Below are 13,962 nucleotides of genomic sequence, written 5' to 3'. Positions count from 1 at the left end.
TGCTACATGTTTACCATGCCAACCACCACTACATTATTGTTAGCCTCACAAAATGAACGGTCCACAACCTCCTGCATGGGCACCAAACATGTGCAATTAACAATGATCAACAGCTTTTTGAGGTGGCTGAAAACTCATTTTAATGTTTCCAGCTGACTCGTTTAAACAAAGAACCATGTGTTGTAATATTATAGCACAATAACAATATTTGGTTAAGGTACAGGAATATAGCACAAACAAGACTGAGTGCCCTCATACAAGTAACAGACTCCATAAGTTAATATCCACAAACCTCCTAAAAGAAGAAGAAAATGAACAATGAGACGAGATGTACAAACATCTCTGTTAGGTCTCTAGCATTATTACTACCTCTTATGGCCCACACAAACCCTAAATTTAACACAACAAAAACTATTTGCAACAGCTGCCAAGCTGCACCTCCATTCACCAGTCCATCAAGCTCCTGAAGTTTGCGGATGACACCACCCTCACTGGGCTCCTCTCTGTTGAGGATGAGTCCGCCTACAGGTGGGAGATCGACCATCTGGTGACCTGGTGCAGCCAGAACAGTCTAGAGCTCAACGCACTGAAGACTGTGGAGAGGGTTGTGGACTTCAGAAAGAGCACAGCCCCACCCTCCCCCATCATCCTGTGTGACTCCCCAGTCACCACTGTGGACTCCTTCCGCTTCCTGGGCACCATCATCTCCCAGGACCTCAAGTGGGAGCAAAACATCACCTCCCTCACCAAGAAGGCCTGGCAGAGGATGTACTTCCTGCGGAAGCTGAAGAAGTTCAGCCTGCCAAAGATAATGATGGTGCACTTCTACACCACCATCATTGAGTCCATCCTCACCTCCTCCATCACCATCTGCTACGCTGCTGCCACTGTCAGAGACATGGGCAGGCTGCAGCGTATCATTCACTCTGCAGAGAAGGTGATTGGCTGCAATCTTCCTTCTCTTCAGGACCTGTACCCCTCTAGGACTCTGTGGCGTGTAGGAAAGATTGTGGCTGACTCCTCCCACCCTGAGGTTTCAGACTCTCCCCTCTAGCAGGAGGCTGCGGTCAATCATGGCCAAAATCTCTCGCCACAAAAATAGCTTCTTCCCGTCTGCAGCCTCATTAACAAGGCCGCACTGACACTCCCCCTTTCAAGTAGTATAGCGGTTGTCTACAGCTGCTGAATTTACAGGGTCTAGGACAACAACAGTAAAATAGATAGTACCCCCCCCCCCCTTTTTTTTTTTAAGATTAAAAGATTAATTTGAGTTTTTGAGCAGCCTTCACAAGGGCTTGAATAGATTCTAGTTTAACTCCTAGGGCACAAGAAACATCATGATTTATAGTGCAAGGAGTTATTAGTAAATGTATCTATGTTCTGGAACAACGCATAATGCACACTCAACAAATCCCCCCTTTGGTACAATAAAATGTAATCTATTTTAAGACTTCATAACAACTTCTATTGAAATATGAGAGTTCATGGGGGCAGGTTTCCATCTTATCACCAGAATTGTTTTCATCTGTTAAACCGGCAAACAAAACTCTCTTCTTATGTAGATTTCTGGAAGACATTGTCCAGAACTATTTAATCTGTCAGCGAGGGTGGCAGCAACTTGAGCCCAAAAGGAGGGCATTTTAGATAATCCCCACATTGTATGCATGCAAGTACCAACTGACTTTTCAGTACACAAAGTCCCTGTGGGATTTAGAGTATTTTTGTTGGCATCTTTTTCTTGGTCTTAGGTAAAATCTTGACTTACAGTGCAGTAGTAACTGAATATTACAAATAACAGTATTCCATACTCGATGCCGATTTACACACAAATCATAGCTTTTAACTCCACATTCCATACAGCAACAGAACCCACAGGTGTATTTTATTTGTCTCCATAAAGGCTTTTGGCCTCCTCTTTGCCATTCCTTCAGGTAGTCCAAGTAGGCCTATATTCAAATTTTACTTTCTACTGTGGATCTATTTTCTGTTTTAACATTGTTATTTCTTCCAGCAGTGTTATCGTTTTCCCAATTCACTTACATCTTAAATGCGTACTTAAGCCTCGACTATACTCGGGAGCACTGGTTGGTCCCCTGGTAGCGCTAGTCCTGGCACGCACAGGTCCGCGTGGTCACAAAAAACGGGAGGCACTTAATCAAGACAAAAAGTTGTGATAACCAATTATTTTTCTATGACCCTCTATGATATTATAACATTTCCTAGCTTATTTGGTAGCTTATTTAACAGTTTATTGGATTGTAACTCGTCTTCTACAGGTAGAGATGCGCAGATTGATCATCTGGGGACTGAAATAGGCCGTTTATTTTCACTTACCTGGCTCCGACCAGTGACCGGGACCGAGCAGTGTCAAATATCCAATTTTCTGCCGGTCACATTGAACATTACAAACAGGCTGAGCTGCAGCGTGTTTTACATGTGTGCACTGACAGTAACCTCATGTCTCTCTCACACACACACAGACACACACACACAGGCTAAAACATGTCTTAGGTGTGTGGAAGTTAACGCTCACCACATATGCAGAGAAACTCACAGAAAGGGACGCGGTGGATATTGTAAAGACGGGAGCAGGTAAAGCAAAAGTGAAAGCAGCTGTTGGTGACGATGTCATTCATACCACAGTGGTCTCTATCGGTAATTAACAACAAGCCTCCTCCACATGCAGCTCATCTGCTGCTGTGAAAACGGAATTGTGGGTGAAAAACCAAACGCGAGTTCTTTTAAATAAAACTGCCGACAAATAAAGCCCCACAGACAGAGAGAGACGACAGGTGTAAGTGTGTGCTTGTGTGTCTGACGGGAAAACAAAGGTGAGCAGATTACTGTAGTTTGTGATTAAACACAAAAATAAATTGGAGAATTAAGCAGAATTAAAATGGTGTGTAATTTATTATTTTATAGTTATTTTATAATCAGTGTTTCATTATGACCATACAACTGAGACCAGTGAGAATAGCTAACAGTTCCTATACTGGTGCTGATGGGGATCCTAATAAAAATATATTTTTCCAATAAATAGTTACAAAAATGTTTGTGTATGCTGCAGTTACAGATCTTAGCAAGAAAGAAAATCAGTAACTGGAATCAGCCAGGAAAAATGTAATCTGTGCATCTCTTACTACAGCAATAATCCTGTGTGTGAACCGATATTAGGCTGATACCGTAGATCTACCGTTGTGTTGGGTTTCGCGCATTATCATGTTAAGTGGCAGATCAGTTGGCCTGCTGCCGTTAAATATCTAATATATATATAGGCTATGTAAGAGACATCCTCTATCCCAGAAGAAACCTAAATTACTATGTAGACTAGAGGACGCAAGTTATTTAGGATTATATGGCCGAGTGCTGAACCTATGAACTTAAGTCATATTTAAACAACTATTGCTTTGTGTTGTTGGCCAGAAGAATAGTAGTAAGACTTCTCTCTCTGTACACATATCCTATCGGCCTACAAGTACAATTTTGGCTGTATTATTTGTGTCCCCTTCAAAAATTGAGAAATTTTATATTTATTGTCCGCCCCCTACTGTGAGATGAAATTTACCCCCATGCTACCCGGGAATGCAGTGTGTAGGCCATCTTGCCCTTTCAGTCTGTTGTTGTCTTTGTTAACACAGTATAAGACTAGTGAGACGTGCTGAACTGATAATCATGACATCAAACTGTCTGAGAAGTAATGTGTTGAAGCATTTTTAATTCTACAACACAGATCACAACGGATCAAGGTCCAGCTGTTTACCATAATAACTAGTTGGAGGAGTCACCTGTTAACTTGTCACTCAAGTGAAGCAACAGAAATTCATCAAAAAAAAGTAACACAATAATTTATACATATTCATCTTCTATCAGAGGCATCCTGGATTTAAATTCATTGGACACTTTGTTGCGTGTCACAACCTAAATGTCCTTAGACTTGTTTTTAAATGGAGCAGTGGGGTTCAAAGGCCACTATTTTGCACAGTATGCTGTGCCCAACCACTCTCATCACTGCTCTGCACCTCCATCTCATTTAAATTCTGCATCCCTTAAGGGCAGATACAACTGCAGGAGTTTCACATGATTCAGCTAGAAACCTTCTCAGATGTGACTGACACAGAGATCTAGATAATGATTGTGAAGTTTTGTTTCTAATGCAGGCAGGTATGTTAACGGGACATATTACAGGGCACACTGTAGTAGGTATCCACACAGAATTATCTATGTTTTCCAGAACACTGACTATCAACCAGCATACAGCAACCAGGGTGCCACACACAAGTATACACAGTGGCCATTATAGTTGGTCCTTTGTCACACAAGGCCTCAGAGAATAACATGGACACGTTGCTAAGCAAAATATACACAAAGTCAAGTGAACTGCACAGTAATAATGCTGCAGAGAAAGAATTGGGTGACATACATTTAAGATAAACATTTACAACAGCGTAATCCTCGTAGATTAACACTGGGTCTGGTAGGGTCTAAATTTAATGAATTCCATAGGATTTACTGGTGGTGGTGTTTATCAACTAAACCAAATATCATGTGTTCTTCCTTTCCATTATCACTGAAGACTGGAAACTGATATGAGGGGCCTGTTGTGTATGGATTTCCTTTATATTTTCTTGTTCACGCTACTGCTGCAAAGAATAATGCACTTGAGTGAATCTTTTCTGCAGCACTCAAACATGAAAATATGAGCGTTGGAGCTGTTAATGTTGAGCTTTTCTCTAATGAGTGTGACAGCATCCACTTAGGGAAGTGTTTTGACTACAGGGCTTTCCAGCAGAGCTCTTCTTCTGAACTAGTTTCTGGACTGAAAGCATGTCCCATCTCGATGCTCATTACAGTGCACAGTGATAGTCTACAAAAAAAAAACACTGTTCTCTTTGGTAACTATAAATAAAGACCTGATATACTAAACATAAAATATTACTAAGTCAGGGGCGTTGCTAGACATAAAGCGCTACTGGGGCACAGGCCCCCATAAATTTTTGAAAATGAATAAATGTGTTAGTATGTGCTTTACAAGCTTCCCTTCCTTATCCGGTTATAATAGGCACTGCCATGTCAGAAAGGGATTAGACCGGATCACATCACACATACCTATGTCACCACCAGAGCCGGTCCTGACCTCCCTGGGACCTAAAAGAAATTCTGCTACGGGGCCCTCCTACCTGACTCGTGAGACACCTGACCACAATTTGCCATTGCTGCACAGTCACACCTTACACTGCAGTACTCTCACTGCAATCCTCCCTCCATTAAAACAGTCTGTATCTGTAATAAGTCTGAATGGAAACCTCTTGACTGCTGCTCCCGAAAATTCTTGTACCAGGGATAGTCCCTCATCATTATCTCATCAACGTTACAGACACTCGCTTTCATCTTTGACTCGTCTCACAACGGTAGCAACGGGCCGTTTCACTTTAACCAGTAGTCAGTAACTGGACTTTGCGTTTTTTATTATTGCTAACTTAACAGGATGTTGCAGATGTTTTGTTGTTAACTTGACTGCGGAGCTATACATGCCCAAAAATGACGCCAAGGTGTCTTGACCTTGTTACTGGGGCACAGAGCATGAATACTGGGAGGGTAGAGGGAGAAATACTGTCTTGTTAAGAGTAGTTTGCAACCTGCCTACAATCTCGAATCCCATGGGATTCCTGCAACAGGAAATAACTTTAGTCTTTTACTCATGGATTTGTATTTCTGCTGCCGAAATGTTTCTCAGTGTTGGTTAATTATTAAAAAACACAAAACACCACTTAAATTAGCTCCATGCGTTGGTTGAAATCACTGTCTCCAGCAGTTATAGCTTAAAAGTGAGCAGCTGTTTCTAAAGAGGTAGAGCCTGCCCGTTGTCCTCAAGTCTGCATGTCGAACTGTCCTTGGGCAAGATACTGAACCCCAAATTGCTTACAATGGCTGTTCCATTGGTGTGTGAATGTGTGTGAATGCTTGTATTTCCCACCTGTGTAATTTTTTGCCCCGTCTTGATTAGTTTTACCTGTCCCTTGTTTTCCTCACCCCTCTGGTATATTTAAGTCAGTGTGTTCCTCTTGTCTGTTGCCATTTTGCTATTGACATTTTATCTTACACTCTAGCCATTTTCCTAGTGTTTGTTTCCCAGGGCCCTATCTTGCACCCAGTGCAAAGCGCAGCACAAGTGCCATTGCTAGTTTCCAACCAACTCAGTTGTCATTTTCACACCCAACGCCCACGTTGTTTAAATAGCAGATGCACAATTGCGCCCATTTGTGTGCCCATGGGAGTATGTAAAATGAGGTTTGGTCAGGCAAATTGTTGGGACATTGCTATCTTGATACAGCAGACAGCAATTGCACCATTGAACAAAAAAAAAAAAAGGTCTAATGTCAATGGCGCACCTTGTGACTGTTTTATATTGTTATATATTCCGATAGTAAGATGCTCTTAAGAAAGACACTGTAAGCATTTATACATGAGGCACACAGCGTAACTTCATTCATTGTTAAAATCTCCCAACACAGCGATAGAATTGGTCAGGATTCATGTTCTGTGTTTTTCTACAGATCCACAAGGTCCCTTGTGTATTTGACAGCAGCCTCTCAAACCATGAACGTTAATTGTTAAAGAAAACACTCATACATCAGTAAAGCATTAAATAAAGAAACCACTGTAAGAGAGAGAGATGTGACCCACAACTGATTCCTCATAGTTCATAATAATGCAGCGCAGTGAGGAACCAGACGTTTCATAGAGGAGACAGCGCTATCTGTCTGTTAACAGACTCCAGTCTGCAGTGGAGTTCAGACACACTTCACTAATAAACCTCAGAGCTGCAGAGTAATGTTAGACTTCATGATCAGAGACGGTTTCTTTCATCACGTCTACACTTCTGTCCATATCCCCCCTCTGTTGTGAGTCTGCAACTGAATCAATCAATTGATAGTATATATAATAGCAATGGGCCAAGGTACACGCACTACTGGCTTTTAAAGGGAATGGTAGAAGACACTCTGGTTTATTGCATGTTATGCCCAAACACACCAACGACTAATTCACAGTCTAAGTACAACCCTTTTGAACCGCACGTCTGGCCCCCGCACCATTTATTCCGCTCATAAACTACCAAAATTGTTAGACATGCCCCAGACTCAACTGCACCATGCAGTTCACGCCGTGCACTTAGATCGTCAAAATAGGGCCCCAAGTGTTTTTGGATGATCTGTGGTGATGATCTGTGTCCCTTAAACCTTGCCTGTTTTTTGGCCTTTACATATGTTTGCCTGTTTTGGACTGCTTTTCTTGTATGACCCTTATATTACCAGCCTCACCATTCTGTTGTGTTTTTAATAAAAAAAATCTTTGAACTGTACCTGCCTTTTTTTACCTTGTGTATGAAATATAGTATGAAATAAAAATGGACATTACAGAAACATTCCCTCACTGTCTTTGTTACCTTCAAAAGTCATATTGATTCCTCAGTTTATCAGGTCAGTACTCAACAGCATGCAGCCTGAAATGTAAACACAGGAAACTGCAGTGAAGAAGGACTTCAACAACTTCATATTGTCTGTGTCTATTGTGCCCTCAGTCATCTATCAATGTAATATTTTAAATCTCACAGGACTTCTTGGCTACAGATATGCAATGTGTTTTTCCCCTCTAATGGTCTGTGTTCAGTTCATTTTCTTGTTTCATTCCTTCCACTCCTTTCTCCTCCAAACTTGCTCACGACTCTCCTTTCCTCTGTGCCAACATACACAACATCAGACAGCCTGCACACGCCTAGGGAATGAACATAAAGTCCAGTATGTTTATTCAGCGGAGGTAGACTGCGTGACAACTGGCTCTTCCACACAAGATATGTTTGACATTCTATAAAAGCACACGAGGAAGCAGACGCACAGGCATCGCTGTGGACTTCTGCACACACACACACAAATGACCAAACAACCACTTGACCATTTACATCGTCTAAACCTTGGGATGGCTTCACTGCAATATTTACTGAACCTAATCCTAAGTTAAGCACCAGCTTCATGACTTATGTGAGTAGCCATCGATCTCTGTGCCACTCAGCGTTAATCACAAGTGAACAGTTTCCATTCAAGAGACACTTAGCAGCTGCACAGCCACTGAAAAGCTTGGAGGGGCTTCTCCCAAAATGAGCAGCTAATTAGTTAACTTCAAAGTCTTGTGAATACGTCAAAGCAGCTGCATTCTCCACTTAATCAGTACTTAATGAGCATTATGTTATTGGCAGTAATTGATGGAATGAAAACACAGTCCAGCACTGACCAATTTAGAATATCAGAGCGGAAATCAATCACTCTCCATGCACAGCAATTAAGTAAACCTGTCAAACAAGGATTGTAAACATAATTTGTATGTGGATAGCTAAAATACAGAACATACCTCTTGACTCACAAACACCAACAATCTACCAGTTATGCAAGGGAAATTGTTATTTAAGCTAACTTATCTGGCTTTCAAAACCAAAACAAGCACTACTTATCCTACAAGGCAGAGCATAGCTGCCAACTCTCACGCATTAGACACTTTTCACACGCTCTCACGCCACACATAAATTAAAAACAATAAAAACAAATGTTTAACTGCTGAAGTTAACATTTGTGTGGATTTGTGGTGAAATTTATGCCATATCAGAAGTGTTTTCAATTAGTTAGGTCTGAAGAGGATACCATATCAGCAGAGCAGTAACACTGGCTAATGCACAACAGAGAATAGGGTAGGTAAAACATTATAATTTCTCATTATATGATGGCATTATTCTCGTAATATTATGGGGCCTATTTTAATGATCTAGGCACATGGTGTGAAGCGCATGGCACAGACGTATTTAGGGTGTGTCCAAATCTATTTTTGCTAGTTTAATGGTGTTTAAAACTGGTCTGTTTTACATCATTGATGCTTAAACACAGTCAAGATGGACACTGTTTCCCAAATGTTAGATTTATTATGTGAAGATGAAAACCATATTATCATCTTGTTGCTGCTGTTAACAATCAACACAAATTCAAAAAATGTACTGCAGAATTTTCTTAGTGTATACATGGGTAGGTCTTATTTCTAATAATTCACTCTTGTAAACCACTTTGTGACCTTGATCTGTGAAAGGCGCTATTTTAAATAAACTCTGCTTACTTACTTACTTACTTACTACAGCTCCATGTTTATCATGAAGTAATCCAAAGCTTGACAGATCTAACATGCCTGCGGAATAATATTGGACACCCGCGTGGTCAGCGGATTTGGGTTTAAAGTCGGAAAATCCTGACACACCACATCTGCAGTTGCTTAAGCTTGGGCCAAACCTGAAGACTAGCTGAAACCTACAAAGACTGGATAAAACCACTTATAAAGATTTTTCCCACCGACATGCATAGATTTTTTTGTATTTGTCAGCCAGGAAAGAGCATCCACCTTATGACAGGGTAAATACACTAGACAACATACGGCCAATAATGACTAGAGTTCTAGCGGTAGACAACCCACCAATTATTGTGCGTTCTTGTACCAAAACAAACGGACAACAAACAGCAGCTAGAACTTTTTATATGCAGTACAGTTTGCGCTGGAAAAAGAAGTGTAGAGTTTGGGTGAGTAGCTGGATGGAGGCGCATGTACAACTGTATAGCCTACAGGGGAATTGGGGTTGAGTGAACTATTTATTTACCGGTATGTCTCCCTTGGGCAACACAATTTTGGTCATGTTATGAGAATGACTGAAAGCAAACTGGATCGGAAGCCTTAAATTTAGTATCTTTACATATCAAGCACTGATTTTATTTGCCAACTGTCAACACCAGCTGACCCAAACAGAAACAGACCAAGACCATCTTGGTCCGATCAGTTGTCACGGCCAACTCATATTTATAATCCGCTCAACAGTCTTAACGTGTGACCCTCCTTTAGGAGAGCGCAGCAGCACTCTCTATTGATAACAATGTTGCACTTGCACATTTGTCATGAAAAGCAGGGTTCCATCCATTTTCTTACCTTTCTCCAAAGTGGTGACTCCCATGGACGGCTGACCCAGGCTGGCCCTTATCTCCCATTTGCCCTCGTCAGGGTGGTACATCTCCACGGAGGCCAGCGGGGTCTGCTGCTGATTCATGCCCCCAAGCACCATCACCTGGCCCCCCAACGCCACAGCTGAGGCCCCCGCCCGCGCAGTGGGCAGCGGGGGAAGTTGGCTCCACGTCTGGCTCTCTACATCCAGGACCTCGACGCTGTCCAGGGGCATGCCAGTCTCACTGCAGCCCCCCAGCACATAGAGCAGGCCATCGTGGTAGACAGGAGTGCAGTAGACACGGCGCTGTGACATGGGGGGGAACTGCTCCCAGTACAGGGACTTCACAGGACTCACCGCCATCTCCTGCACAGGCATGTCTCCAGGACCAACAGGAGGGGACACACCATCACACACCGCGCCGGGGAGGAGGGAAGAGAAGGAGCAGGAGAGGGTAGAGGGAGAAGGTGGTGTGAAGGTGGGGGGGGGGGGGCAAAGGTGGAACAAAAATGAGCGAGAGCAGAGGCAGAGACACAAGCTTGTTTCTGTCTGTTTGAGTGACCACCTGAACTCCTGTGTCCACAGAGGGACACAGACAAGAAAATGTGAAAGGTGGATCGATAGAGGGGGGGCTGAAGAGGATAGGGATGTTAGTGAAAGAAAGAGGGAATGAGGAGTGTGTCTAACTCACTCCTCAGCCAGATGTCACGACTCCCTCTCTATCCAAATGTTTTATTCATCCGACTGTTGGTGTTTTCAAGCAGCGAAGCCATCTGCCCTTCAATCCCCTCTATTCCTTTCTCTTCGGCCCTCTTTCACTGCATCTTGCCAGGAGGTTATTTTGGCTAAAGTTTGGGCTTGAGTGTATTCCTCGGGGGGGTCGGGGGAGGAGGGAGGAGGGAGTTGGTTGAAGAACGTGTCCCAGGGCTTAAAACTTAATCCCACAAAAACCTCAAAGTCAAAAATGAGGGGATTGAAACAGAGAACAAAGAATGAATGAGGAGATGGCACAGGATCAAAGACCTGGGAAGAGGGAGTTTAGGAACATTGACCTTCACCAGTGCCCTGATAATCCAAGGGAGAGCCTTTATGCCAGAGGATTTTATACCATCAAACAAAAGGCAAGTATTCAGGTCTACTAGTCTCCTCAACTGCAGCTCCACAGTTCTGTTTGCACCCTGTTGATAGAGCCTACAGTGAAAAAGAAAATCCTTTAATAAATGAACAAAAGTCTTTAAATGAAAACTCTACAGGAGTGCACTGACTGCAATACTTCCTTGCATTTTAAGAAAGATTTTCTTCCCTTAATTAAACAAGAACTCCAAATCCTGGAGCGTTGCTCTATGACTTGCTGTCAGGCACAGGGCCGTCTGAACTGGGTGCTTTGCATCTTCCTGGTTGCTTTGGAGCAGATGAGGATACCTGGCGGGGCCCAACCTGTAAGAGAAGACAACACAGGATTAGAAGAGGAATTGGAGTGTAAATAAGGAGCTAAAATGACAATCTTACATTAAAGGAAAAAAAGAACAACCTGTTAATATGCTAAACAGTTATATATCATATTCTGTCCAGCGGTTATAAACTGACTCATTAGTAAGCATATATTCAGACATGAAAACAGCGCTGAGTTAAAACAATGCAAGGGCCTGCGTTGGTGGCAGTACAATCCTTCAGGTACTGGTGAGATAATGAAATAAATCCAGGAAGAACAGTTTGCATTACAAAGTAATCCAACAGGAATATATGCTTGTAGTGCCTTGTCAGTCAACGTCACGTTGGGGCAACAACTGAACCAGGTTCACCCACTGCTATCCCCCCTCCAAACTGGTCTCTGAGAGGCCATGGGTTTGTCTCACATAGATAAAATGGTCTAAATGTGGCACAAGACTGGCTTCCCTCCATTCGCAAATATTTCCTTTTGCTTCTATTACTCAGATTAACTACAGAAAACATGACGTAAAATGGTTACACACAACAGCACATAATAGTTCAAAAATCCAGAGGCCAGGATGGATGCAAATGAATCATTAAGACTACATTAATAATTCAAATTACTTCAAAACATCACAAACTATGGCAAAATTTTAACCATTGTGTCCAGCAATAGTTTCGCCATTAATCTGTATTTTTGAGCCACATAAGCTTTAAACAAATTGAAATGCTGAGCATCATCACTACGTCCAATTAAACATCTTATCAAATGGAATTATTTGAGCTGAACACTGATGGAGTGTCATGTTCGTCGAAAAAAATCAGGAGCTGCGAAGTTTGAATCACAAATCACACTGCTGATTTTACATTTCATTCAGTTAAGTTCCAAGATCTGTCACTGACTATGACGATCATTCACTTTCCAAAGCAATCACATCCCCATCAAAATTCACTTTAGTACGAACATCAGCAAGTGAACGCATTACTATTCATACCACCGTGACGTTCAGCGCTGGTTCTGACAGTCTTCAGTTCAGTAGTACACTTAGTCTTTGCTTGTACGTCCAGTTCAGTACAAACATAGGCCTATGCAAGCCAATGAATGAGGTTATTAGCTCAGCAGCCAACTATTTGCAAGAGAGTTATCACATCTTAATTGTTTATGTGGCTCAAGCAGCTAAAGTGCAGAGTTGTCATCAGTATTTTTAACAAAGATTATCAGTCTCATTTCATCATTGTGACCTACCAGTAATTTGTCATTATTACCAGAACTGTTCAACTACGTAACTATTATCAATAAATATAATAGTACTTTTGAATGTCATGATTATCAGTGAATACTGTTAATTATACCACTCATGTAACATCTTAATAAATGTTAAGTAATATGTCCAAATCATCTATGGAATATTTGCCCACTTCCTACCAGTGACTGATCTGCGCCCCCCCACCCCAGCAACAGGGCTCCCATACAGTGTGCCGGCTGGAGGTTAACTGTTTCTGAGTGATTTATGGGGGTCTTTCCCTATAATTGGGAATAATCAAAATCAGATCTACAGTAAATCAATAAAGCTTGAAATGTGCTAATCTAAGACCTCCTGGCTTCCTATTGCTTCTACAATTTCCCCCACATGGATGACTCATGGCTGAGTTAGAAGCAGACAGACTCAGAACAAGTACTCCTGTCAGGTCTCAACATAATAGCATCGCATTCATATTACAATACATGTTATAATCAGAATCACATTCATACTGTTGACAGCAATGAGAAGTCTTGCTGTGCGTGCATGTGTGTGTGCAAGTGCTTGTGTGTGTGTGGCTGAGACACAGCAGGAGGCATGCACACTGCTACCTGAGGATTGACAGGGAAAGCAATGACATTTAGCAGGTGGGAGGAGAGAAAGAAAGCGACACAATGTACACTATTTCTGTGTGCCTCAGTCTCTCCTCTGCAGTCCTCATCCAGCTCATACTCACTAATAACTAATAATACTATATATTCATAATTAATGATTCCTTCTTCCTAATCCCACTAAGTGGCTTGAGCCCTATGGACACACTGACCTTTAAAAAGTGAAAGGAAAAAAGAAATTAAGACTACAGCAGAAATATTAGTGTGTGTCCATATCTGCATGTGTATGTGTTTGCATATTAATAGACATTTGAAAGTCTTTGCATTTGTGTGCATGAGAGAGTGTCTTTGAGGTAAAAGGAAGGATTTAAGTAAAATCCTAAGAGCCTCGGGATCATCAAACTACCTAAAATAATGTGAAATTGCAGGGTCTTTTCACAATAGTGACAGCATGAGAAGTTTGTTGAACCCTTTTGAAGTTGCACCCTTTTGCTGTTACCATCTTCTTACACTGCTTAAATATTCCGGCAGTATGTTGCAGATCTGACCTTCAATCTCCAAACTGCTTCCACATTACCAATTAAGCCCTGCAGAGCAGTGCCGGCAGCAATGTTGCTTTTGCATTAAGCCATGCTTGCTGTTGCTGTACATAGCCTTG

General features: G+C 42.0%; 1 protein-coding gene across 1 annotated transcript in view; it reads right to left on the bottom strand.

Annotated features, from left to right (window-relative positions):
* Positions 1 to 13,962, bottom strand: part of LOC119906188 (kelch domain-containing protein 8B-like) — a 183,662-nt gene that overhangs the window by 136,484 nt on the left and 33,216 nt on the right. Inside the window, exon 2 of the mRNA XM_038723738.1 lies at positions 10,009 to 11,458. Coding sequence (XP_038579666.1) covers positions 10,009 to 10,399 — 391 coding nt within the window. The 5' untranslated portion in view covers positions 10,400 to 11,458. The remainder of the gene's footprint in view (positions 1 to 10,008; positions 11,459 to 13,962) is intronic.

Source organism: Micropterus salmoides, unplaced genomic scaffold (genome assembly GCF_014851395.1).
Source record: "Micropterus salmoides isolate LMB-PRFRI ecotype aquatic unplaced genomic scaffold, ASM1485139v1 Ms_hic_scaffold_16, whole genome shotgun sequence".
In the NCBI taxonomy this organism is placed as follows: domain Eukaryota; kingdom Metazoa; phylum Chordata; class Actinopteri; order Centrarchiformes; family Centrarchidae; genus Micropterus; species Micropterus salmoides.
This window is presented reverse-complemented; position numbering and strand designations above follow the sequence as displayed.